The sequence below is a fragment of the Rosa chinensis genome, chromosome 6 (assembly GCF_002994745.2).
Source record: "Rosa chinensis cultivar Old Blush chromosome 6, RchiOBHm-V2, whole genome shotgun sequence".
Taxonomy (NCBI): domain Eukaryota; kingdom Viridiplantae; phylum Streptophyta; class Magnoliopsida; order Rosales; family Rosaceae; genus Rosa; species Rosa chinensis.
The window spans coordinates 4,731,873-4,758,000 of record NC_037093.1 but is presented as its reverse complement, the minus strand read 5'-3'; the positions used below and the strand labels follow the sequence as shown (position 1 = coordinate 4,758,000).

Below are 26,128 nucleotides of genomic sequence, written 5' to 3'. Positions count from 1 at the left end.
TTTTTCACAGAAGAGCTAGTAACAGGAAAGCCAAGAATACTATAAAAGGTTTATCTAATGAGTTTGGAGAATGGCAAACTGCCCCTACGGAAATACAAAGACTTTTGTTACAGTACTTCAAACAGGTGTTCTCAACTGAGGGAGTGGATTTTGAGGCCATTGCGAAGGTTGTTGAAGCTACTCCGGTAAAGGTAACGGAGGATATGAATGCCGAATTGCTAAAACCGGTTTTTTATGAGGAAATTAGAAGGGCGTTGTTCCAAATGCACCCTTCAAAGAGCCTTGGACCTGATGGTATGTCCCCATTCTTTTTTCAGAAATTCTGGAATGTTGTCAGTAATGATATTTGTCATGCAGTTCGGGATCTACTTGAAAGGGGGGAGATTTGGCTTGAACCAAACTTTACTCACTTATGTCTTATACCAAAACAGAAGGACCCAAAGGAGGCCTCCCACTTTCGACCAATTACACTATGTAATGTTATTTGCAGGATAAGCTCCAAAGTGGTAGCCAACCAACTGAAATTGGTGCTACCGGATATTATTTCTCCATTGCAAAGTGCATATGTCCCTGGGCGGCTCATCTCGGACAACACCTTAGTGGCCACAGAAGCAGCACATTTTATGCATAAATTGAGGCAACAAGAGACGGGTTTTTTTTCTCTGAAACTTGATATTAGTAAGGCCTATGATAGGCTTGAATGGGATTTTATCAAAGCAATCCTTTCTAAGCTGGGGTTTGCATCACAATGGATAAACATCATTATGACTTGTGTCACTTCAGTCCGATACTCTATCTTGGTACAAGGTGAGCCAACCTCTGCGATTGTTCCTACCAGGGGAATTAGACAAGGTGATCCCTTATCACCTTACCTCTTTATTTTATGTAGTGAAGGCCTTTCGTCACTAATTTCTGCAGCAGTTGAGCAGAATGTTATTCATGGTCTTACTATGTGCCCTCAGGCCCCTACTCTTCATCATCTCTTCTTTGCTGATAATAGTATATTATTTGGTACTGCTACCAATGAGGAGTGTTTTCAAATTCGAAGCATACTTGATATTTATGAAAAAGCATCAGGCCAGAGAGTGAATTTTCAAAAAAGCAGTGTCGTGTTTAGTAATAATGTGCACCCTACCCGACAGTTGGAGATGGCTTCAATTTTGGAGGTCAAGTGTGTCAAGGAGCATGACAGATATCTGGGTTTGCCCATGAGAATTGGAAAGTCAAAGACGGCAATCTTTGAATACATCAAAGAGAAGCTCACGAAAAAACTGGTGAGTTGGAAGGCCAAGATACTTAGCTCGGCAGGTAAAGAAATTTTGATCAAGGCCATTGCTCAAACGATGCCATTGTATGCCATGAATTGCTACTTGTTGCCTAAGGGTCTATGTGATGACATCCACCAGTTATGTGCTTCTTTTTTCTGGGGTGATACCGATGAGAAAATAAGATACATTGGAGGAGTTGGGAACGGCTGTGTCTTACAAAATAGGAGGGCGGAATGGGATTCAAAAACATATATGCCTATAATTTAGCCATGCTTGCCAAACAAGGCTGCCGACTTGTGTCTAACCCTCACTCTTTAATTGCACGGTTGTACAAGGCCATATACCATCCCAATTGCTCGTTTTGGGAGGCGGAAGTAGGAGAGGCTTCCTCGTTCTCCTGGAGGAGTATTTTAAATGGTCGACCCATACTAAAAGCAGGGGTTCAGTGGAGAGTGGGCAATGGAAATCATATTAATATGTGGCATGATAAGTGGATTCCGGATTGTCCCCAGTATCTAGTGCAAAAATTGGCAGGATGTGCTCTTACCAACGTCTCAGACCTGATTGATAGCTCCACAAAGCAATGGAATGTGTCTTTGGTCAGATCTGTTTTTACTTCTCCGGTAGCTGATGGGATCCTATGCATTCCCCTTAGTAGTCAGGGGATAGAAGATAAAATTTGTTGGCATCCTGAGCGTAGGGGTTTTTACTCTGTTCGTACGACATACTGGATTGCCAGAGCCGTGGTGCTTGAAAATTGTTTGGCCTCTCCTTCTAGGGGCGATCCTTATGCGGAGCTGTGGAAACGATTATGGCGAGCACAAGTGCCAGGAAAGGTTCAAATATGCCTGTGGCGTGCATGCAATGATTTACTACCAACTCGTGCAAAACTGACTACCAAGGGATACACGGGAGATTTAAGTTGTGTATTGTGTTCACATCGCTATGAGGACTGCAGTCACATATTCTGTAAGTGCCCCATTGCCAACTCCATTCTCTCGGCTCCACCGTTTAATGTGAGTGAAAGTCTTCTTCCAAATATCCAGTTCAAGGAATGGATGTTGGAAAGGGCCCTGCACCTTCCAGCTGATATTTTTGAAAAATTGGTCATCATCTTATGGGCAATTTGGAAGAATAGAAACAACCAATTATGGAATGGGACTTGTCAGTCAGCAAATGATTTGGTGTTGGGAGCCCTCACATGGTTGGAGGAGTTTCAAAAGGCTAGACAAACAGATGCAAAGCTGAAAAACCCTCGTTCAAACCAAAGATGGGTCCCAGCTGCAGATGGAAAGTAGAAACTGAATGTCGATGGTAGTTTTTTGCCTACCAATACCGTGGGTGGAGTGGAGGCTGTGCTACGTGATGATACTGGCTTGTTTCGCGCTGCGCTGGCATCCCCGATTACATATGTTTCATTTCCAAAGCAGGTTGAGCTAAATGCTATAAAGCAGGGTCTGTTATTCCTACAACAAATGCACGTTGAAGAGGCCATTGTGGAAACAGATTGTCTCCAAGCCACTTTGGACGTCACTGATGTGCATTATACCAGATTGCCTGACAGGGGTTTATTGGATGATATACGATAGCTCCTCAATCACATGCCAAGAGTGTCAATTGAATATGCCCCCAGAACGTGCAATTATGTCGCACACCGTTTAGCTAATATAGCATATGAGAATGAACTTAGTTCTTATTGGTTTGATAGTGCACCAGATTGCATTCTGGATGTGCTTGCATTTGACTGTAATCAACCCCATTAAGGGGCTTTAATAAATGTCTTTTCATTCAAAAAAAAAAAAAAAGGGGGTTGAAGATGCAAAATCTGAATTAATAATAATAACACTAGAGGTGTCAAATAAATGGTTATGACTTTTGACTAAAGGACATGGAGATGCCCGAAACTTGTGGGATTTAGTTGAATTATGAGAGACTATTACTCAGTTGACACACAACTTCCGCTGCATTAGAGACTTAGACTATTACCACAACTGATTTTTCCTCGATTGATTTTTGGGTGATGTGAGCTTTTGTTTACCGATTATAAGTGGATATGAAGTTAGACAAGATCAGCAACCTACTAAAAGTAATGTTTATAGAAACAATATCAGCACCTACCGCTTAAAGTATTTAAAATTTAATGAAGCCTTCCAGATTAGCAACAAATTTTATTTGAAAATACAAAAAATAATAAAATGAAAACGCATGAAGTAATAGTCATATTCATTCATTATACCAGAAAAAAAAAAAAGTCATATTCATTTTGTTTTATCTTTGGTTTGTGTTGTCTCTTCTCCATTTTGTTTTGTTTTCTGACTTTCTCTTTTCCATTTTGGTTAGTTTCATAGTTTAGAAGGCTTGGTTTCCCTTTTGGGCTTTGCCCATCTTCTGTCCCGGTCTATGGGCTTTGGTAGTTTGTTGTGTTGGGCTTATAAATACGAGTTATCAATAAAGGCAAAAACACTATGAAGCTTTGGGCTGTTCGCAGAACTGATCAAATTTCCAAGCCTAGTAATTCTCGCATGCAACCCAAATTGGGTTTCCAATACTTATTTTTGGTTTGGGTCATTGTGAGAAAAAGCTTTTGACGCACCCCGGCACTGGCACTCGCAGTGGTCTCGGCAAAGGGAACTTCTCCGGCGTAAGGTCTCCACATTTCTGGACAAAATTGAGGTGATATGGTAACTACTTGGATTTAGATTTGTGTAATTTGCATTTGACTTAATCCATTCAAGTAGTGAATACTGTGCGAAGTTTCGTGTGCTTTATAAGTTGTGTTGTTCTTACCGTGGATTTAGGGAATTAGGGAATCCTCTCTGCCTTTATTTCACTGGAATTTAGTTACTTTTTCGAATTGTTAGCTCAAGATTGTATCTTTTGCCAGTTGGTAGCGGAAAATAGGGAGTTTGCATCTGGTAAATAGGAAATGCTAGAAAATTTTCTATTATCAGATCAGTGATTTAGTATTTCTTTAAAATGCTTCAACATGTCAGGAGCAAAAAGAACCACCCAAGTCCCGTTCGAAAGTGGAGATAGAGATGGAGTTGGACAGAATCAGCAACTTACCAAGTGATGTTATAGTTAAAATTCTGTCATGTTTGACTCTTAAGGATGCAGTGAGGACAAGTGTTTTTTCGAGCAGGTGGAGGGACAAATGGGCTATGCTTTCAGGTCTTGTATTTGATGAGAAGTGTTTCTCAACTGAAAACTGTGCAAGCTTTGTGAACATTGTTTATCATGTACTCTTAAGTCACATTGTCCCAATAGAGAAGTTTGTGCTTTCTCACACACATCTTATACCTACTAAAGATATTGATCGATGGGTTCTTCATCTATCAAGAAACTCTCTTAAAGTTTTCGAACTTCATATTCCTTATTGGCCTAAATACAAGATGCCCATATGTTTCTTTTCTTATCAAGATATGATTGAGCTGAAGTTATTTAACTGCTTGCTGAAATCTCCAACCACATTCAAAGGCTTCAGAACTTTGAAGAGAGTTATTTTTCAGTATGTTACCTTGGCCCAAGATGTGTTGGAAAATCTGATTATTCCTCTGCTGGAGAGTTTGGAAGTGATAAACTGTGATGGCTTTACACATCTCAAGATTGATGCACCAAATCTTCGATTCCTTTCTTTTGTTGGTGGCTTGAAAGATGTTAGTCTTCAGAATACCTTAAATCTTGCTGTTGTTCAATTTTATTTGACGGAACTTTATGACGGACAAGATCTTGTCAGTTCTTCCAATTTGGCAAAATTTTTCATTGACCTGCCTCATATTCAGTGGCTCAAAATTGATGGTTTTGCTGTACAGGTAACTCTGTGCTTTTTCATACTTCGATTAAAGTCATCTATATAGCTATAAGAATTGTACCATATTTATTGAGTGCTCTAAGTTCTGCATCTTCTGCTCCAGTATTTGGCTGTTGGTGACTTGCCTGGAAGGCTCCCCAAACCATGTCCAGAACTAAATTTTCTTTCTCTCCTCGTATACTTTAATGATCTTGCGGAAATTTTAACTTCTCTGTATCTTCTGAGAAGCTCCCCTGTTCTGGAAGTACTACATGTTACGGTGAGGTTTACTCTGTTGATGTATGCAGTATTTGGTTATGTTAGTTTGAAATTTCAAATCAATTCTACTATAAGAATTTGTTGTTTCGTGTCACATGGCCGATATTCTGAAGCTATTAACCTTATTCAGGTTCACCATGAAGAACAGGTCATTGCTGTTGATGAAGAGGCAAACTCTTGGTTGGATAACCTAGATGATGACATGAATTGGTCATTCCCCAAACTGCGACTTGTTCAATTAACCGACTTTTCTGGTTGCAAAGCTGAACAAGATTTCATCAAATTTTTGCTTCTAAATTCACCCGTGCTTGAGACGATGACTATTAGGGCTTTTTCTGCCGATGGTACTTCAGAAGTTTTAAAGAAGTTGCTCCAGTTAAGGCGTACCTCAAGTGCAGAGATCATATACTTGGATCCCTGATTCATCAATGAGTCGGCAGCAACCACTAACTGGACTTCGTTGAAGATAATGTAGCATATGGGTAGAATGTTATTCCAACTTTCCTACTCTCTGAACAAAATGGCTCCGGTCGGTAGTCTGGCTTGACTTGAAAATCGGTCGAGGAATGAATCTCACGGTTTTAGTTTGATCTCAGTATATTTTCAGTTGGTGACATTAGTTTTGTGGATACAGTTTCTATTTAAAAAAGCGGTAAACTGGACTTTTGTCGGAATTCTCCTCTTTTGCTAGCCCAAATGGGATTGGACTTTGCCGTTTTGGACAAAATATAAACCTTGATGTGAACCACAGTACTATCAGTACTCTAAGGCGTAGCTACACACGGGTTCCGGTGGGCTATAGCCCACCCCAAATTTTGAAAAAAAAATAATTTGTCGCTTAATTTTAGTTTAAAAAGTTAAATATTAAAAAGTAGCCCACCACCCCAAATTTATAAACTTAGCCCATATGTTAATTTTTTTTTGGCCATATATATGTTATCTCGTTGCTTGAAGTATTTTATTGTTTTTTTTTTTTTTTTTCTATTTTGCTTTAAGAGGCATACTCGCATAAAAAACTTGCTTTTTTTTTGGGTAAATTAGGTCAAAAAAAAGTTGGTTGAGAATTATGATACAAATTTAATAATAGCAAATTACCACTACCTACACTTTTAGTCTATAAATTACCATTAGCAGACCTGTTTTTTCAAATTCCCATGCGGTACTGTTCATGACCCATGCGATACTGTTCATGGCCCATGCGGTCAGATTCCTTCACTTTTTGAATTATTTCTATTGGTAAGTAATTTACGAATCTGCCCTTGTGAGTTTGATAATGTGAATTAACACTGCTGAATGTTAGTAACATTGTGAATAAATAATATTTCTATATTCCATCTTTGTTTTTCTTAGAAACAACTCATTTATTTAATAATAAATATTACAATATAAAACTTGAACAATATATCATTTATTTCTGACTTTGCTGCTTGCACATATAAGTTGCATTGAATTTCACCTCTTCTCATAGTGAAGAAGTTTCTCCAGCAAGATTTCCTGGAGTACTGACCCTCAGTAGTATGTTGACCCCCAGTAGTATACTAGCTCCAGTAGTATACTGACCCTCAGTAGTGTACTGATCCCTAGTAGTATACTAGCCTGGCCTTCTTGCATTTGCTTACTTCAGCATTGCTTTCATTAGCTTCATCCTGCAAGTCAATTGGCAATACAGAGCATAAGGGATGACAAAGTGTGCCCAAAAATGCTTTGGCGATTACAACTCTAATCCTTTCTCTTCAAAAATCATAGCATTCAAACACATAAAAACTGTCACTAAACTTAGAGCCTAATCTCTATAGTTTCTTCTATTTCTTTCCAAGATAAAAATTGGAAAAGAAAAAAATGAAAGGAAATAGAAGATACAAGCAGCAAAATTTGCAACTAATCCATGAACTTGCAAGAACAAAGAACCATAAGAAACTAACATAAACACAAACTAGAGCTACTGACCCTCAATACAAAACTAACAATCATACTATAGCTACTGACCTACAAACAAAATGTTGCTGAGCCCTGCAGAAATAACAAATAAATTAGGATCAGTACAGCTCCACCAAATTGCAAAACAAATAAACAACACAAGGTTATTATAGCTTACCCATGCCAAAACCTGTGACAACATGAGGCTAAAGGTACTGACCCTCAAAATTTCTCAAACATAAAGGGTATAAGATGTTGGCACCACTCACCACATCTTTGGATGATGGCGCATCATCAGTTGATCTATGTCTGGAGTTATCATCATGTGAACCATGCCCAGAACCATTCCTTCTAGAAAATACTTCAACCGTACCTGAGAATCTATCTCGAAAATCTTGGCCCACTGAAATATTCATATAATTAAAAATTAATTCAATCAAAGACTAAACCACAGATCCAAGACCAACTATTGAAGATATTGTAAACTCCTATTTACATAAGTAAAGACTAATGCATTTCAAGCCTTGCTTGAAAACTTAAGCTTACAAACCTGAAGGCCTTTCTGTTCTTTCTGCAGAAGGTCCAGGGTTCAAAGCTGGTTTTGAACTTGCCTGCTAGAAAGACATTCAAATGAAATAACGATAATTATCGATACAGATATACACACAAACAAAAAGGATATTATTTCCCTTTAGAGAAAACCCCAACAAATTAAGTACTCACTCGTGTTCTGGAACTGGAGCCAATTTGTGGATACTTCAGTATTGTCCAACCAAATACATAGTCAAATTGATAACCTGCAGCAATTAAAAATTAGTGGCCCAATCATGTTTGTACATCTTTTTATAAGATTCATCATTACAGACAATATCTAATGCATTATGCTAACCTTCGCAACCTCCCTTCGCCTCCTCACTTCGCCGGCTTCGCAGCCTAGATTCGCCGGTTGCTTCGCCGGATTCGCCGCCTCACTTCGCTCGCTTCACAGCCTCGCTTCGTAGGTTGCTTCACAGCCTTGCTTCACCGGATTGGCAGCCTCCCTTCACCGGATTGGCAGCCTCCTTTCGCAGGATTCGTAACCTCCCTTCGCCAGTTGCTTCGCCGCATCGATTCGCCAGTTGCTTCGTCCCCTACCTTCGTCGGAGCCCTAGATCGATTTAGGGAGGATTTGGATTTTGGGATGTTTTCGATTTTGGAACCGTTCTGATTTTGGGAGAAATGGGTTATGTGAGTCTCAGTGGCATGTTTCGTAATTTTCTTAATATTTGAGTGTTTTTTCTATAAAATGGGCTGACAGCCTGTTTCAATTATTGGCCGCATGGGCTATTGGTTTTGGAGTCTGCTATTGGTAAATAGTAATGTCATTTTGTAGTTATTGGTAAAAAACTCATTTAATAATTAAAGATTTTCGGTAACACAGATCCACACCACACCAGCGAAAGAGAAGCCCTGATCCGTGTAGAGGTAGGGAAATCAAAATGAAACCTATCACCAACGAGGACACCGACCAAGAAAGCAGGCAACCGCGTCTGGGCGCAAGAGTGCGCAAGGCTTTAGAAGAAACACGTCGACAGACGACAGCGTTTGGACATAAACGGCAGCGTGTGCAAGGCTAGAGCACCGCAGCGCTCTGCTAGGATTTTTGTCCGTTTGATAACTAAAAATTCAGTTAGCTATTTGATTATTTGATATGTATCTGATTTATGATGGGGTTTAATTTAAGGAAGGAATAAAATATGTTACTTGTAAAAAATTAAAAATAAAAAAAAAGAAGAATTTAAAGCATTAGTAAATTTTTATTAAAAATTTTTTTTTAGCCCACCCCATTTTAAAATCCTAGCTCCGCCATTGTCAGTACTTCATCTTCTTTATGAAGGTTCATGGTTGCAAAATTTTGATCCTTTTCAACTATTTAACGTTCAAATGATCGCAATTACCAAATGCACCTTTCGTGCGTAAACCAATAAAACAAAACCATATGAGGTGGTATGTGTTGAAAAAAAAAAGGGCAAACACAAAGCATGATAGTGACGTCCAAGTTTGGGAGAGCTGGATTTACTCCACATTTCTTGTGATGATATTATCACGCTATCTTGGGAATTCAAATGGTACTTGCAGTTGATGGAGTTTATTGCAAACAAAATTCAAAATTTTTTTTTTAAAAAAAGGGAGGATGATCAGCAGTTTGTAGCTCACGTGTTGAGTGGAAGCACGAAGCTTTTAAAACAAAAGTGTTCAACTCTTCTTATCTGAAGAGTTTTAACTCCTAGTGGGTTCATCATAAATGGACTCTAGTTTTGTTAGACATTCCAAGGAAATAATCGCTAAGGGATAAGCATGGAATCAACCCCACGTTGGAAAGAAAGAGGATGGTGTTTCAAAAGCAAGTCTGGTCATGCAAAAATCAGATTGACTTATCCACAAAATGGGATTGACCGCACCGTTTGGAGATTCAAATGCAATTATGGCAGCTCACAAATTAGCCACGTTGAAATGAAAGAAACTAACAACCTCAACGGAGCTCAGGATAGCATATTTGAAATTCAAAGTTTATGGAATCCATTCGAATCCAAATTTTGGATATGCTCGAAGCTTATCTCTAGCTGATCCCAAGTCCCTATAAAATGGGGGGCTAGAGGGGAGCAGAAGCAGGAAAGGCTGGAGAGAAGACACACAGGAAATACATCAAGAAAGAGACGAAGCCCTGCTGCAGAGAAGAGAAGTGTTCAACAATTTTAAGGAGGAGCCGACAAGCCAACGACGAAAAGGTTGGGGCCTCTCTGATCCACCAATGCTACTTCGTTTTTTCTGTGCAGCATCTCTTGTCACTGGAGCTATGGAGATCCCCGAACGGTCGTAATCTCGTATATGATACATGTGTATCCACGAGTGTATGACCAATCGGTGGAATGTCATGCCATCTGTCACCACCATGGAGCTATGGAGATCCCCAAACGGTCGCAATCTCGTATACGATACATGTGTATCCACGAGTGTATGACCAATCGGTGGAATGTCATGTCATCTGTTCTGCAAACCAACAACGGTCACCACCAAAAGCCTTCTACCTCCTGCCTTCCTTTCCACCGCAACACAACAAATGGCCTTGCACCACCTGCAAACAAGCCACACAAAGAATTGACCAAGCAAGACAAACCACAAATTATCATAATTGGTGTCTGGAGAGAAAAGCTCACCCTTGATGTTCTCTTGGAGTGCTTCCAACAACCTGAAGGCGAGAAGGAAAGGAATCAGAAAATTGGGACCAAGCCGTGAAGCAGAAGTCTCTTCACTTCTATGTGAATCCGGACTCACTTCCTCCACCAAATCCCAGCAAGGAAATGGCTTTCGCTGTCAAAGATCCTGCATTCACTTGCACCTGCAGCATGTATATAAACAATGGCTCTGTCAAAGATTCGAAAAGACTGACAGAAAGAATAATTGATATGAACACTTGATTATTGTTCCCCGTCTAAAAGAAGAAGATGACATTCTTGAAAATGACAGAGACGAAGCTTTACACTCCTTGAAACGATAATTATCAGTGTGTTGCTGCAAATTTGCTCCCAGATGCTTGAAGGGACACAACATATATATAATGAAGCTGAGCAGGAAATATTTGCCACATGCTTGCTTTGAATAAAAGCCAGGCAACAAGGACCACGAAACAACGAGTTTAATGAAACTTTGATCATGGGGCAGTGGTTTAATACACATCAAGACAAAAAATCTCATATGCAATTAAGCATAATTGTCAAAACCGTGATGCTGCTGTAACTTTGGACTAAAGACAAAAGCTTTCAAGACATCCAATTAAGCAAATGAGCAGCAAGCTTCTTTGAATGCAGAGGGTCAAAGTCTAGCTACGTGTTTCTTTGTCAAGAAGAAAAGGAAACAATATTCAAAGGCTACAAGTTTCATTTGTGTGGCATGAAATGAACTCTGCACCTAGTAATCATATCTTGGCAGAAAATAAAAGAAGACAAGCGGTGGTGTTAAAAAAAAGCAATAGAACTTTGAGCTTTGATGCATGAAGAGTCAAGGCCAAAGTGATGACAATGATGTCTTTGGCGGTGGAAAGCTGATCAATATACAATATATATAATTAAAAGCACAATTATCCAACTGCATCTTCGGGAGTTAAATCTCCATCTCCAACTCAACCTCTGTCTAAGCTGATGTCCACGCCAAAGAGATTTGATGCTTATCGAATGGAGATGACGTTCTCGAATACATAAGCTGGGTGCAGATATAAGATTCGTGGGTGTCCATATCACCTTTGGTTTACTTGAGCCCTCTCACTACAGAAATTTGGGCCCATTCAAACTTCCTGGCAGTGCGAAGCCCATCTCAAGTCACAGAGCCCAACCTTAGAAGCTCAACACAACGGGTGTCTAAATCAATTCACCTCAGAAGTTCGGGCCCGATTAATTTGCAGCCCAAAGCCCATTCCAAATTTCAAGGCCCGCTGCAAACCTCAGTACATTGGGTCCCCAGATCAAATCAACGGACGCTCCATTAAATTCGGGTGTCCACCAAAAAATGTGTTCTCTCGACGAGTTTGAAATACATACCCGTTGAGTAAAAATTGGTACAAAACCAAAACCAGAAATACAAATTCTAATGAACTACAGTGGTTTGATCCCTTCACAGGGTATGTAGGAAATCTAGCGACCCACTAGATGCAACCGCAACTCCAAACATAATCCCTGACTCCACCAGTTAAATTCGACCAGTCCCAAATGAATCACTGACTCCAGTCAAATTCTCCCAGCATCAGAAAATCAAATCATTCCCAGATGACACAAAATTCAAAGGCTCTAGACCTTTCAAATCTCCCAATCACAAATCCAAAATAAATGGGTCATCTACCCATTTAAATCTCAAATGCCGGAACTACATGTGGTTTGATCCCGCAAAGGGTATGTAGGCAATCTAGAAACAAACTAATCTAGATACAACCGCGTCCTAAACACAAAATCGAATCTCTGGTCCACTTAAACCAAATTCGTCCCAAACACTACTCTCATTCTAAAATCAAAGGCCTCCAATGAGTCATTCACTCATTGGAACTCTTGAACTACGAGTGGCTTGATCCCTCTCCAAGGGTACGTAGGCAACCCATTCAAATGTCCGGGTGCAGCCGCAAAAACAAACAAACACACATCTCATCAATTGGTTTCTTCATAATTGGAATCAAAGGGTGTTTCCCTGTAACAAGGGATTGTAATTAAGAGACACATTCTGTCTTGAATGGGTCGAACCCAAAATAATAAAAACTCTATTCACTAAATGAATACGAGTGAAATTATGTTGGGTGACATTTACGCTTACTGTGTGCAATTTTCTCTTAACAGTATGCCTGTTCCAGTACAACTTTATTAGTCAACTAGTTAGTGTATCCGCACGATGCTGCGGAAATATGATCAATATCATTCGATTTAATGGTCCTGAATTTAGATTGTATATTATATATTGTTTATTTGTTTTACATGTTAAAAAACAGTGGTAACGTGGCTAGATTTCAAAGTTAATAACTACAAAAAGTGTCCACAATGAAGACTTCACGTACTCCCAATACAGCTAATAACTCAACTTTAATCAATGTATCATCATTTTTCATTTAACAATGTATTATCATTCTCCATAAACTGATTATAAATCATTGGCAAAGAATTCCTATCAATAAAAAAAAAACAGCAGGTTTCAATCTAACAAAAGGAGGTGAGACTTCACCCACACATACTCTATCCAAAGCTGAATCCACGTTGGCTTTGGGCCTTTCCTGTGCAGCTTAGTCGACATTTACTGCTTAGTACTACCACGAAGTTCTGGGAAGATTTAAATCTCCAAACAGTTCAGTGTGATTCTTCCACCAGTTTCTGAAAACAAATAAGCAGCAAAAGCTAACTATACAATACAATACAAAGGCCATAGTTACATCAGTTACTCCTACTGGAATGCACCTAGGCCATCCAGGTCAGACACATCCAACAATACTTGAATATGTGTGTGCACGTGTTGCATCACTTGCATGGATCAACCAAGTAAAGAGAGTTGATTGGGCATACCTGAACAAACTTTGATGGAAGCAAATCCTCGCATTGCTTGTTAACATGCCATGGAGGGTGAAGCAATATCAGAATCTAGATAATGTGCAAGCCTATCAAGTTTGACACACTGAAAAACAAATGGGGAAATATATCATGAATTTCTACATGGTAGGGAAGCAGGGACCAATATATTGAAGAAGCTAAGGTATTCATAAAGACATTGCAGAAATTATGCAGTTGGCTACCAATGCAATTTGGCAACAGTGTCAAGTCCCCTGCTTGTGATCAGGTTACCATCACTTATTACTTTGGTGTTGTTTTTTGTTTCATGGACTTAAACATACTACTCAAATCAAATTGAAATAAATGCACCAAGATGATTTTTTGATTGGGTTTTTTGATTTCGAAACAAATGGCACCAACATTAACAACTTAAGGGAGGGTACAAAAGAATTGATCGTTAGCAGGTTTAAATGTTTTCATGTATTTGTTAGAAAAGAATGAAAAGTTTTTTCTCTAACAACATAGCTTTGATCTTATTGATCGATCTATCTGCATTATGTTTCGTATATGCTCACTAATGAAAAAAGGAATAAGTAACTGCATCATGATGTTGAGTATGCAATTGATATTTCAATTGCTTTGCTGCTAGTTCATACATTGAAGCAAAAGTTACCATAAATTAAGGTCCTGCAAATGTTTCTCTAAAAGCCTAAAACATGATTATTAAATACTCAAAGGAACGTACCATATAGTAGTTGCTCATTAATCTAATAGTGTTTGAGGGCTAGCTTGATTGTAAAATATCCAGTTAAGTAAGCAGTGGTTCCAAATTGAGGTATAGGAGTCAAAACCGCAATGACCAACATGAAAAAGACTAAGACTTTAAGAAAAGAACAAAGTAAATCTTTATGGGCAGACCTTTCTTGAAGAAAAGCTAGAGCAGATTTGTCATACCTGCAAAATTTGAAGATGATGTTCAGTAATTGTTCCTCTAGTTGTTCTAAATATCAAGGCAAACACAACAAAGTAATATGTGTATAAACCCCCAAATCAATACTTTTAAATCCAATACATATCCCGCATCAGAATGAGAGGACAATTTAAAATTGAATCAACAAAATCAAGGTTCAACAATTGGAAATTTGGGAACTTCTTTCTTTGTGCACCTCTCTGATCACTCTCGTGATGAAGGACAACTAACCTTGTGCTGAGATGAATATCACCTCTTTCTCTCTCTCTCTCTCTCTCTCTCTCTCTCTCTCTCTCTCTCTCTCTCTCTCTCTCTCTCTCTCTCTCTCTTCGGGCAAAGTAAAGAAACACACCTGGACTCCCTCGAGGTCTCGATCGTTCTTGATTTCTCTTTGGCAGTGGTGTTCGCCTGGTCAGTTGCTGACCAAAGAATTTATGTTCAATAACCCTTAGATTTACATTCAAGGGTGAAAAACAAAACACCTCAACTTAAAAATAATTCTCTCTGCCATTGGATTTACATCAAAGGGTGGTTGAGCATTATTTTCTTGGTCAATAACTGACCAGGTGAACATTTTCGTTCTCTTTGGATTGTTCTCTCTTCGTGGAGCAAGGAAGCAGAGCCACGCGGAAAGCCTCGGACGCCAATGAAGATGTACACCTGTCGGGGCAATCAGGTAAAAAGCCAAAGAGAATCCAGGGGCAAAATGGGCAGGTCACTGTAGTACTATTCATTCAACAGTACCATTCTCATTTTACTTTTATATATGTATAATGTGCCCTTATTTTGATGGTAATCGGTCACGTTGCTTTTTTTTTTTTTATAAATTTTTTTATTTTGCCCCTTGTATGAACTAGACTCTGCTATAGTCTTGCGTTATTCTTATTGTTAATCGGTAAAATTAATTTTCAAACATTAACTCTACCCCAGTTGGTTCTCCACTGATGTGAGACTCTTTTTAGTTTTTACCGAGTAAGAGTTGATATGAAGTTGGACAAAATTAGCGATCTACTAAACTTTAAAACTGTTGAATTACTTAGGTAATGATTCTTTTGATAGCCCCACAAGAATGAGCCATTATGTATAATTTTTTTGATAAATGTAATGAGTTGACACTTCTCTAAAAAAAAAAAAAATTAATGTTCATATAAACAATATTATCACTTGCCATTTAAAAGTATTTAAAATTTAGTGAAGTTTTACAGAATACAACAAATTTTATTTCAAAATACAAAGAAAGGAGAGTTAATGTTTGAAAAAGAAGAGTAAAGTAATAAAATGAAATCGCATGAAAGTAATATAGTCATATTCATTTTGTTTAACCTTTGTTTGTTTCGTCTCTTTTCCATTTTGATTTGTTTCCTCTTTTACATTTGTGGAAAGTTCCAGTTTAGAAGGCTTGGTGTCTCTTTTGGGCTTTGCCCATCCTGTGTCCTGGTCTGTGGGCCTTGGTGTGCCTGTTTGGGTTGTTAATTCAAGTTGTCAGATACCGACCCAAATTGTTGCAAACTTGCAACTAACTTCCCTAATCAGACCAATTACCCGCTCAGCCCAATGCCCAAGCTTCACTCCTCATCTCTGCAAGGACCACCAGCTAGAATGAAGACGAACTGTATCCGTCCTTGTAAATGAATTACACCTACTTTAAACATGTGAACCCATTCCTTCCTCGTAAAGGAATCCCTCCTACTTTAGGAATCACTTCTAGTCTCCTACTTTTAAGTATGTGTAAAAAACCCATTCCTTTACTTCCTTGTGAGGTAATCACTCCTACTTTTTTGGTGTAAAGGAATGACTCCTACTTTAAATATGTGAAACAAACCCATTCCTGGGCATGAGATTGTTTTAATTATTTTGCAATTCCCCTTTCCTTAACAGACTCTCCCACCAACGACACTATAAGCTGTTCGCAAAACCTTATAATTCTCTGTTGCTTTGTCTCTCTCGCATGCAACCCAAATTCATAGTTTTAGTTTGGGTCACTGCGAGGAAAAGCTTTTGGAGCAGTGGTCTTGGCAACGGGAACTTCTCCGGCTTAGTGTCTCCACATTTCTGGACAAAATTGAAGTGATATGGTAAGTTTTGAAGTATGTGCGTAGCTTTGTGTGCTTTTATGAATTGTGTTGTTCTTCCGGTGGATATAGGGAATTAGGGATTCCTCTCTGCCTTTATTTCACTGGAAGTTAGTTACGTTTTCGAATTTTGTAGCTCAAGATTCTATCTTCTGCCAGTTGGCAGCGGAAAATAGGGAGTTTGCATCTGGTAAATAGGAAATGCTAGAAAATTTTCTATTATCAGATCAGTGATTCAGTATTCTTTAAAATGCTTCAACATGTCAGGAGCAAACAGAACCACCCAAGTCCCGTTCGAAAGTGGAGATAGAGATGGAGTTGGACAGAATCAGCAACTTACCAAGTGATGTTATAGTTAAAATTCTGTCATGTTTGACTCTTAAGGAGGCAGTGAGGACAAGTGTTCTTTCGAGCAGGTGGAGGAACAGATGGGCTATGCTTTCAGGACTTATATTTGATGAGAAGTGTTTCTCGACTGAAAACTGTGCAACCTTCGTGAACATTGTTTATCATGTACTCTTAAGTCACATTGTCCCAGTAGAGAAGTTTGTGCTTTCTCACCCACATCTTATACCTACAATAGATATTGATCGATGGGTTCTTCATCTATCAAGAAACTCTATTAAAGTTTTCGAACTTCGTATTCCTGATGGGCCTCAATACGAGATGCCATTACGTTTCTTTTCTTATCAAGATATGATTGAGCTGAAGTTATCTCAGTGCTTGCTGAAACCTCCAACCACATTCAAAGGCTTCAGAACTTTGAAGATGGTTAGATTTCAGCGTGTTGCCTTGGCCCAAGATGTGTTGGAAAATCTGATTCTTTGCTGTCCTCTGCTGGAGAGTTTGACAATTATAAAATGTATTGGCTTTACCCATCTCAAGATTGATGCCCCAAATCTTCGATTCCTTTCTTTCTCTGGTCGCTTGGAAGATGTTAGTCTTCAGAATACCTTAAATCTTGCTGTTGTTCGCTTTAATCCTTGGCGCATTTATCACAGACAAGATCATGTCAGTTCTTCCAATTTGGCAAAATTTTTCGTTGACCTGCCTCATATTCAGAGGCTCACAATTGATGGTGCGGCTGTACAGGTAACTCTGTGCTTTCCTGTTCCATTAATAGTCATTTATATAGCTATAAGAATTGTACCATATTCATTGAGTCTTCTATTTAATTTCTGCATCTTCTGCTCCAGTATTTAGCTGTTGGTGACTTGCCTGGAAGGCTCCCCAAACCATGTCTACATCTAAATTTTCTTTCTCTCCTCCTAAGCTTTAATGTTCTTGCGGAAATTTTAACTACTATATATCTTCTGAGAAGCTCCCCTGCTCTGAAAGTACTACATGTTATGGTGAGGTTTACTCTGTTGATGCATGCAGTATTTTTTTATGTTAATTTGAAACTTCAAATCACTTCTACTATAAGAATTTGTTGTTTCGGAAATTGTTTTGTCACATATCCGATATTCTGAAGCTTTTAACCCTCTTCAGGTCCGCCTCAGCCTTCTTCAGCGCCTCAACCGTCTTCATTCTGTTAAAGAAGAAGCAAAGTCTTGGTTGGATAACCTAGATGACGACATAAATTGCTCATTCCCCAAACTGCAATTTGTTCAAATAACCGAATTTTCTGGTAGCAAAGCTGAACTAGATTTCATCAAATTTTTGCTTGTAAATTCACCCGCGCTTGAGACGATGACTATTAGGGCTTTATCCGCCGATGGTTCTTCAGAAGTTTTAAAGAAGTTGCTCCAGTTAAGGCGGACCTCAAGTGCAGAGATTATATACTTGGATCCCTGATTCATCAATGAGTCTCGACAGCAGCCATTCATCAATGAGTCTCTACAGCAACCACTAACAAAACTTGGTTGAAGATAATGTGTATTTGTGCAGTCTTTAATCTCTGTTTGTCTGAAGTCTGAACAATGTAGCATATGGGTAGAATGTTAATTATTCCAACTTTCCAGCATCGGAGGTAGTCTGGCTTGACCTGAAAATCGGTCGAGAAATGAATCTCACGGTTTTGGTTTGTTGTCGGAGTTTTTTATCTTTTGCTGGCACAATTGGGATTGGACTCTGCCGTTTGGTATGTAACTATGTATTAAACCTTGATGTGAACCAAAGTACTATCAGTACTCCTTTTATCTATTTTATGACGGTTCATGGTTGCAGAATTTTGATCCTTTTCAACTATCTAACGTTCAAATTAAACCAAATTAATGCACGTCTCGTGTTTAAACCAATATTTTTCAATTTTATTGTGGGATAGATATTGGAGTTGAAGGGCAAATGATGTTAGTTCAGTGCATAAGAATTGTGTCACACATCAGACCAAAGGACATCAAATGTTCCTAGCTGGCTGGCTCAGGCAGTCGGCCAGTCGCTTGTTCTGAATCGGCTTGGTGGCGGCTAGCCGTGGTCGGAGGTCGTGCCTTGGGTCCTAGTGCACGTCCATGGGAGGTCGGCGGAGGCGGATTTCCGTCCTTCTCTGCCACAGGAATTCGTCAGTGCAGCCGGCATATTCGGACGCCGGCGACTTTGTTTTGGGGCCTAGATCGATCGGCGAGGGGTTGGAGTAGTGTTCTGGGTGGGGCGGCGACGCCGTGCGTCGGAGTGCTTCGATCGCCTGTCCTCCTCTTCTGGGTTGCAGACGGTGCGCGCCGACGGGGTGCAGCCGGAGTCCAACCCCGATCTGGTCCTGGTTCTTGGTTTGGGCTTGGTGTCTGGGCTGGATCTGGTGTTGGGCCTGTGGCACTGTTGGGCTTCTTTTGCTGTTGCTTTTTGTATTTGGGCTTTGTGCCCTTTTGGAGTTCTTTCGCTTTCATTTGGTTTTACTTTTTGTTAATTAGGCAAGGTACTCGACGCAGATCTTTGCGTTGATGGATGGTCCGATGGTGCACCATATCGTCCGTTGTTTAGGTTTTGTCCAATTTCCTCAAATGCTTAATTGCATCCCTTTGCGTTGTTCTTCATACAGTTTTTTATGTTTCTCAATTCAATGTAGTTTCTATATCTATCGATTGTAATATTTTTATTTGATAAAGACTTGTCGGTTTGCTTCAAAAAAAAAAAAAAAACCATATGGTGCAAATTTACAAAAATGTGAAACCTGTGGATTATATTTCTCTGTTCACGGATCATAAAACTTTATATAACCAACATATAGAAACCAAAAGTAAAATTATCCATCTATACATTGCCTCTGTTGCTTCACCCATTTCTATATTATTGGGTTGTAGAGAGGTGGTGTGCGTGGTTTGGTACAACTTTATTTGTTAATAAGGTGTATTTTGATGGTAATCGGTCATTTTGAGAAATTTTTCTTTTGCCCTTTGTATGAACTTGACTGCGCTATTGTTTTCAGGGTGATGGATACATGGTACTCGCGGACTACACAGTAATCACTCTACTATTCTTATTGTTAATTTTTATTTTAAGGTTTTGTGGCCAAACTAATTTTTAGTTCTTACTTTTTAAAATTTGTTAAAAATCAGTTGCAATGTGCAATTCACTAAACTTAAGACTGCAGTCCAATACCATTTGATCTAGCTGCATCAACCTCCTCTTTGTAAGTGGGAGTTCCTAAATTTGACTACGAAATAGGAAATACTAGTTGTAAAGAAAAAAAAAAGTTACTTAACACCGCAAGTCTGCGAAGGGTTAATGCAGGAAACAGAGATGTTTTGTAACAGTTGGGCGGGAACGAATCCCCAACCGTCATCCACGTGTATTGTGACGCATAACCGTTGGCCCATGATGAGTCGAGCTTATTTCATTTCTCCTTGGGCTAAATAAATTTCTAATTCCTAAAATATAACCTTCACCAAACTTCAAAGCCTCCTCGACTTCTCTCCATCTGTAACTCTCTTGCCTATAAACCCTAACTGGTTCTTCTTGTACGTTACATCAACATCCGGTATGTGGTGAATAGGTGATGAGCTTCTTGGTATTTTAGCTTCGTGGTTGAGCAGTGATCATAGGGCTTAACATCTCCAAATTTCTGGATAAAATGTCTGAGGTAACTGATGGGTTTCCTTGGTTTTGATTTCGTGCAATCTGCATAATTTTCATACAGTTCGATCGATAATTTTTTATTTAACTAAGCATGTGCAAGTTCTCCATACTTGTTGTGTTTTTCTCATTGTTATGGAGTCACAGTGAAGGGCATTAGAGGAATTCTCGATCTTTGCCTTTCAAGGACTTGATCACTTTACGAGATTATTGATTCATTTGCATTTCGAAGTCGTAGCACTTTCCAATTTTTAAACTGTTCGCAATTAAATAGAGAATCAGGGATTCTGCACACCTGGTTAACTATCTTCTTTTTAGTAGATCATTAAGCCCTTTTGGTTAGCCCAAGTTGTGGGTGATGAATGCGAATTGGGTTTGGATTATGCTACCTCAGGTTTGATCGATCCTTTTCAGTATAACAAAAATTAAAAATAAAATAATCTTCTATTTGTAGTACTCGAATTTGGATTTATGCCTTCGATCGACTACATGGCAACTCTACCTGTTAAATGATCCTATATGTAAACTCGTCTTATCTGAAAAACCAATTTTATTGGAGATTTGTGCTTATTTAGTTTGTTGCATGCCAATTAAGCCCTATAAACTGGATATTAGTTCATTTTCCTGCATACAAGACTCTTAGGCAGAGTGCAAGTCAAACAAAACCAGAATAGAAATATGTTGCTTAATAGCTTCTTATACATATGACCATTATTATAAAAACTCTTTCTTCTTATCGATCAGCTTCCAGCAAAGCTCAACATTCTCCTAAAAAAGTAAACACAGATATCATAGTTCTCAACATTCCTTTCGAGACAGAAGTTTTATCAGCTTATGTACTTTGATTTAAGACCTATCTTGGCTTAATCCAATGTGATAAAAGAATCAGAGTCTCAGCCACTATCCCTTTGGTAGAACCTATGCATTAGAGGATTACTGTAAAGCCTAAAACCAAATCCTTCCATATATATGGACTAGTTATGAAAACAGAATGGAAAGCTACTTCTTTTCTAGGTGATAGACTATATTAATTTGGCAATATGTTCTGAATGTAAGGATATGATCTTTGTTGCTTAATTACATTCTCAAATAGACAATGGCATAGTTAAAATTGTCTGGACACTACTGGTCAATATATTTGATCAATGATATTTTTTTTTTCTAATTAATTGAAAGTTTCAGGAGCAAAGGAAAGCATCCAAGCCTCCTTCAAAAGTAGAGGCGGAGTTGGACAAAATTAGCAACTTACCAAGTGATGTTATAGATATTATTTTGGAACATCTGTCGATCAAGGAGGCAGTGAGGACAAGTATTTTATCAACGAAGTGGAGGTACAAATCGGCCATGCTTCAAAATCTTAAGTTTGATGAGCGGTGTGTTTCAACTCAAAATCCTCTCACCTTTGCAAACATTGTTGATCAAGTACTCTTACTGCACATTGGCCCCATACGCAAGTTCAAGCTTTCTCATCGAGATCTTCTAACCACTGCTGATATTGATAGATGGGTTCTTCATCTATCAAGAAACTCCATCAAACATTTGATACTTGAACTCGGGAATGGTCAGCACTACAGCTTGCCTTCATGTTTGTTTTCTTGTGAAGACATAATCTGTTTGCGCTTGCGTAATTGTATTCTAAAACTTCCATCAACTTTCAATGACTTCAAGAGTTTGAAGCGTCTTAACATTGAGCGTGTTACATTGACCCAAAATGTGTTTGAAGATGTCATAGTTCATTGTCCTATGCTTGAGGGATTGATTTTGAAAAACTGCAATGGTTTCACACATCTCAACATTGATGCACCAACTCTCAAGTTCCTTGTCATTGAGGGTGATTTTGAGGATGTTAATCTTCGGAATACTCTGAATCTTGAATACGTTTACATTGCTTTGGAATTCAATGTCAAGCAAAAGCGGGTTGTTGGCAGTTCAAGCAATTTGCTTAAGTTTGTCGTTCACCTATGTCACATTCGATGTCTTGAAATCACAAGTTACTCTTTAAAGGTATAGGGTTATGCTGTTTCATACTTTCATTTGTTTTCATTTTTTTTTTTTGAAACATGTTTCATACTTTCATCTGATGATCATATGAAAGATGATGGGAATAATATGCTAATGAGTTTGCTTTTTTACTTTCGCCATTTTGCTGCAGTATTTGGCTGCTGGTGCCATGCCAGGAAAGCTGCCAGAACCATTAATATATCTGAAAGTTCTTTCTACGAGTGTAAGTTTCACTGATCTAGAGGAGATTACAACTGCTCTATGCCTCATAAGTAGCTCCCCAGCTCTACAGGAGCTAGAGATTTTTGTGAGTCTATAACTTTCTTGATGAATTGTATTCTTGAAATTTAAAATCTCTACTTTCAGAAAAGTTGTAGTTCTGAGAGATATGTTATAAAATGTTTAAGATAATGATATCATTGACATTATTTTAGGTCCACCGTGACGATGGGGATGTTGTGGGTGAAGTGAACTCTTGGTTAGAAAATTTAGACGACAACTCGAATTATCAGTTCACCCAACTTCGAGGTATAGAAATAACTTGCATCTCTGGTGCCAAAGCTGAACTAGATTTGATCAAATTTCTGCTGTTAAGTTCACCTGTGCTTGAGCGGATGACTCTTCAGCCCGCTTCTGGAGATGGTTCTTTGGAAATGTTAAAAAAGGTGGTCCAGTTTAGGCGTGCCTCAATGCAAGCTGAGATAATCTTCTTGGACCCATGATTGATCAAAAATTACCCAAACAAAGTAACAAATGATGTTTATCATCTGCAGCTTATAGACTTGGTTGCATTTTGGTGAGTATATTAAGTGCAAGTCTTTATGATGCATGTGCGTTTGGTTTTCCGATGCTGTGTCATATTGGTTGTACTATCTGGAATTGTCATTGTTGAGGCCCGTTTTCATTAGCTAGCAAAATGTCTGGTTTTCCTGTATGTGAATCAGATAATGAGAAGGATAGAGATAATAGAACTTAAGTATGATGCGAAGAGGATTATATACTCTTACCGTAAAGATCTCTGTCTTGGTTATGGCACTGGTTGTTTGAGCCCAAAATAACATTTATTCCCGACAAAGAGGACTCGAAGAAAACCGGGCCAATATTGGTGGCCCAAGCATATATTTTCGACAAGTTCGGAAAATATTATTCAGAGGCTACATAAAACCTACTTTCTCAGAGCGAATCGTGATATTCTATGATTTACTATTAATTATCATATATTTGGTAATTAATGGTGGTTTATTTGGTTGATTACCAAGATTGTGCAAAGAGAGTAATTAAGAGCCCATGCAATTAAGGGGTCCCACATAGTCATAATTGACGTGGAGCAGTTGGAGGAAGCTATCAACCTTAATTGTGTGAGTATATATATATATATATATATATATATATATATATATATACAGATCTTATCCAGAGCGAGGCATCGCTTTGAAATTTCAGAGCGAGGTTAGGGTTTAGGGTCACTTTTCGGTCGCATATCCACATCTCAACCGTTCAGTTTTTAGGTACTAATGTATAGATCATCTCTGCAAAATTTCAACGAAATTGATGGTCTTTAAGGTATCTAACTCGCTTAAACCAATGGACGAACTGAATCTGTCCAACCTGAACCGTACTAGCTTTAAGGCAGTTATCAATGCCTTAAAGACCATCAATTTCGTTGAAATTTTGCAGAGATGATCTATACATTAGTACCTAGAAACTGAACGGTTGAGATGTGGATATGCGACCGAAAAGTGACCCTAAACCCTAACCTCGCTCTGAAATTTCAAAGCGATGCCTCGCTCTGGATAAGATCTGTATATATATATATATATATATATATATATATATATATATGTGGTGGTTCATGCATGGTGAGACAATTAAGGAAGGATGACCCAGCAACTATTCGCTGCCCGTAAGAGGCAAGCAATCATGTTCCCATGCAATCAAGGACTATTATGCAATTAAGGTGGGCCACCAGCCAATCAATACTTTCCCATGCAAATAGTCAGTATATGGAAGGATGCAATTATCCTTAATTGCAACAAACAATGGATACATGATTACATGCCGCGAGCTACGTAGTGCTTGCGAAGGCAATATCCAAGAATCAGTTCTTGAGGCAATTACGTTGCTAAGAGGAAGATTACATCCAGGACTCCAAGCGGCAATTAATCTTTGCCTATATTCTAGCGGCGACAGAGGCGGATAATTATTAATTATCGCCTACGATTAGTTATCAAAACTATTAAGAGTTTTGATTTGATTCAAGGCCAATAACTGTGGCCTAAAATATAGTATTTCATTCATATTTGGAAAGTGAATCTACGAGCAGCCTATATATAGAGGTTAAAGACGACACAGCAAAGACCTCTCTCTCAAATCAATCAATCCCAGCGATTACAAAGCCTCCCCGGAGCAAACCTTCAACCTCATTGAAACCCGGTGACCGCGCGCCAGTCCTAGTCTCTCCAAGAGCCTACTGCCAGCATCACCAGATCAACCCGGCGACCGTATTTCCAGTCCTAGTCTCCCCGCGAGCCGACTGCTAGTGCTATTGTCACCGATACAACCAGCGAAGCAAGGGTAACGCCCTCGCAACCCAGCGAAGCTAAAGTCACGCTTTAGCAAAACCCGTGTTTTCTCCAAACTTCCCAGTGATTGATCTGCTCAGCTTACAACGTTGAGTATCGATTCGGTGACGCGAAGAGATCACATCCAAAGTCCTTATCCGTAAGGCAAGAAGTCCTTTCTCGGAAGGCTAGAGAAGAACCTTGTGGCGAGGTTGGTGCTCTCCTCGTCCACAGCGCTTGAAGAAGAAGTCAGGTCAAGGGACTCCCCCGACGACTGCACCCCAGGTGCTGGCACATGCCGTAATCACAGCAGTAAAAGAGACAGTTTGCACGCCGACTGGTTTTGGAGCCAAACATTTTGGCACACCTAGTGGGACCACACAAGAGTCTTTTGTGTTCACCATCATTGGGATGCCAGGGGAAAATCTTTACCAAAGGAAATTCCTAAAGTGAAAAGATGGCAAATGTTGCCACCATTGGCGACACTATTACAAGAGAGGCTTTCGTTCCGAAGCCTATTCCAGAGGGAGCGACCTCCGAGGTAAGGTTCGTGATCATCATGGAGAATATCGAGAACCATCGTAAGAAGATAGCTGCTGACTTTGACAGGGAAACCACAAAGACAAATCAACTCATACGCGAATTGGACGAGCGTATCGCCCAACGGACTGAGGATACCAAGCGACAAAAGCAAGTCATGGAGGCCATCGCGAACCAAAACAAGCAGACCTCATCAGAGTTCGCGACCTTGCACAAAGAAGGTTCCAGCTTGGCCACTCAAGTCTGTTCACAGCAAGGCGAATTGGAAAGTCAAGAATCTACACACGAGGAGGTTGTTTCTAAGGTTGAATTGCCTACAGGTGGCGATAAACCTAAATGCCTCACTGGTGAATCAAAGCCTTATACAGAGGCTGTGCATGGAGAAGATGATCCACGAGATTGTTCTTCTGACAATACAATTGTCTCTGAACAAATATCTAATTTCTCCACTAATCAAGCCAAATACGTGGCTACTGATCAGATGCGTGGGGGGCATGATATTGCCCAGGCTCACCCCCTTGATAACCAACAGCAAATGCATGATCAATTTAATTGTGATTTTGCTACTGGAAGTCAACATGACTGTGCAAAGGGACAAGAGCATGGTCCACTTAATTATCAATTAAGGCATGGCCCACCTTACTATTATCAATCAAGCTTTGGCCA

At 39.2% G+C, this 26,128-nt stretch overlaps 3 protein-coding genes across 6 annotated transcripts; all 3 read left to right on the top strand.

The window, feature by feature from the left end:
* Positions 1 to 3,819: 3,819 nt before the first annotated feature.
* On the top strand, positions 3,820 to 6,116 carry LOC112173100 (F-box/FBD/LRR-repeat protein At1g13570). 2 transcript variants are annotated; one of them, XM_040509709.1, is made up of 4 exons: positions 3,820 to 3,949; positions 4,262 to 5,080; positions 5,183 to 5,338; positions 5,468 to 6,116. In XM_040509709.1, exons 1-4 carry the CDS (start codon positions 3,947 to 3,949, stop codon positions 5,756 to 5,758), a joined length of 1,269 nt encoding a protein of 422 aa, XP_040365643.1. In that variant the 5' UTR covers positions 3,820 to 3,946; the 3' UTR covers positions 5,759 to 6,116. The 2 variants fall into 2 exon arrangements, with proteins under 2 accessions (XP_040365643.1, XP_024166418.1); XM_024310650.2 differs by having other exon boundaries at positions 3,822 to 3,941; positions 5,468 to 6,114.
* A 10,010-nt stretch (positions 6,117 to 16,126) lies between these two features.
* Positions 16,127 to 18,314, top strand: LOC112173570 (F-box/FBD/LRR-repeat protein At1g13570). Of its 2 annotated transcripts, none has more exons than XM_024311223.2 (4): positions 16,127 to 16,355; positions 16,620 to 17,444; positions 17,549 to 17,704; positions 17,844 to 18,314. In XM_024311223.2, exons 1-4 carry the CDS (start codon positions 16,353 to 16,355, stop codon positions 18,147 to 18,149), a joined length of 1,290 nt encoding a protein of 429 aa, XP_024166991.1. In that variant the 5' UTR covers positions 16,127 to 16,352; the 3' UTR covers positions 18,150 to 18,314. The 2 variants fall into 2 exon arrangements, with proteins under 2 accessions (XP_024166991.1, XP_040365642.1); XM_040509708.1 differs by having other exon boundaries at positions 17,549 to 17,729; positions 17,762 to 18,070.
* A 1,847-nt stretch (positions 18,315 to 20,161) lies between these two features.
* Positions 20,162 to 23,183, top strand: LOC112170622 (F-box/FBD/LRR-repeat protein At1g13570). Of its 2 annotated transcripts, none has more exons than XM_024307965.2 (4): positions 20,162 to 20,367; positions 21,543 to 22,364; positions 22,513 to 22,668; positions 22,796 to 23,183. In XM_024307965.2, exons 1-4 carry the CDS (start codon positions 20,359 to 20,361, stop codon positions 23,081 to 23,083), a joined length of 1,275 nt encoding a protein of 424 aa, XP_024163733.1. In that variant the 5' UTR covers positions 20,162 to 20,358; the 3' UTR covers positions 23,084 to 23,183. The 2 variants fall into 2 exon arrangements, with proteins under 2 accessions (XP_024163733.1, XP_040365252.1); XM_040509318.1 differs by having other exon boundaries at positions 21,537 to 22,364.
* The last annotated feature ends 2,945 nt before the right edge of the window (positions 23,184 to 26,128 follow it).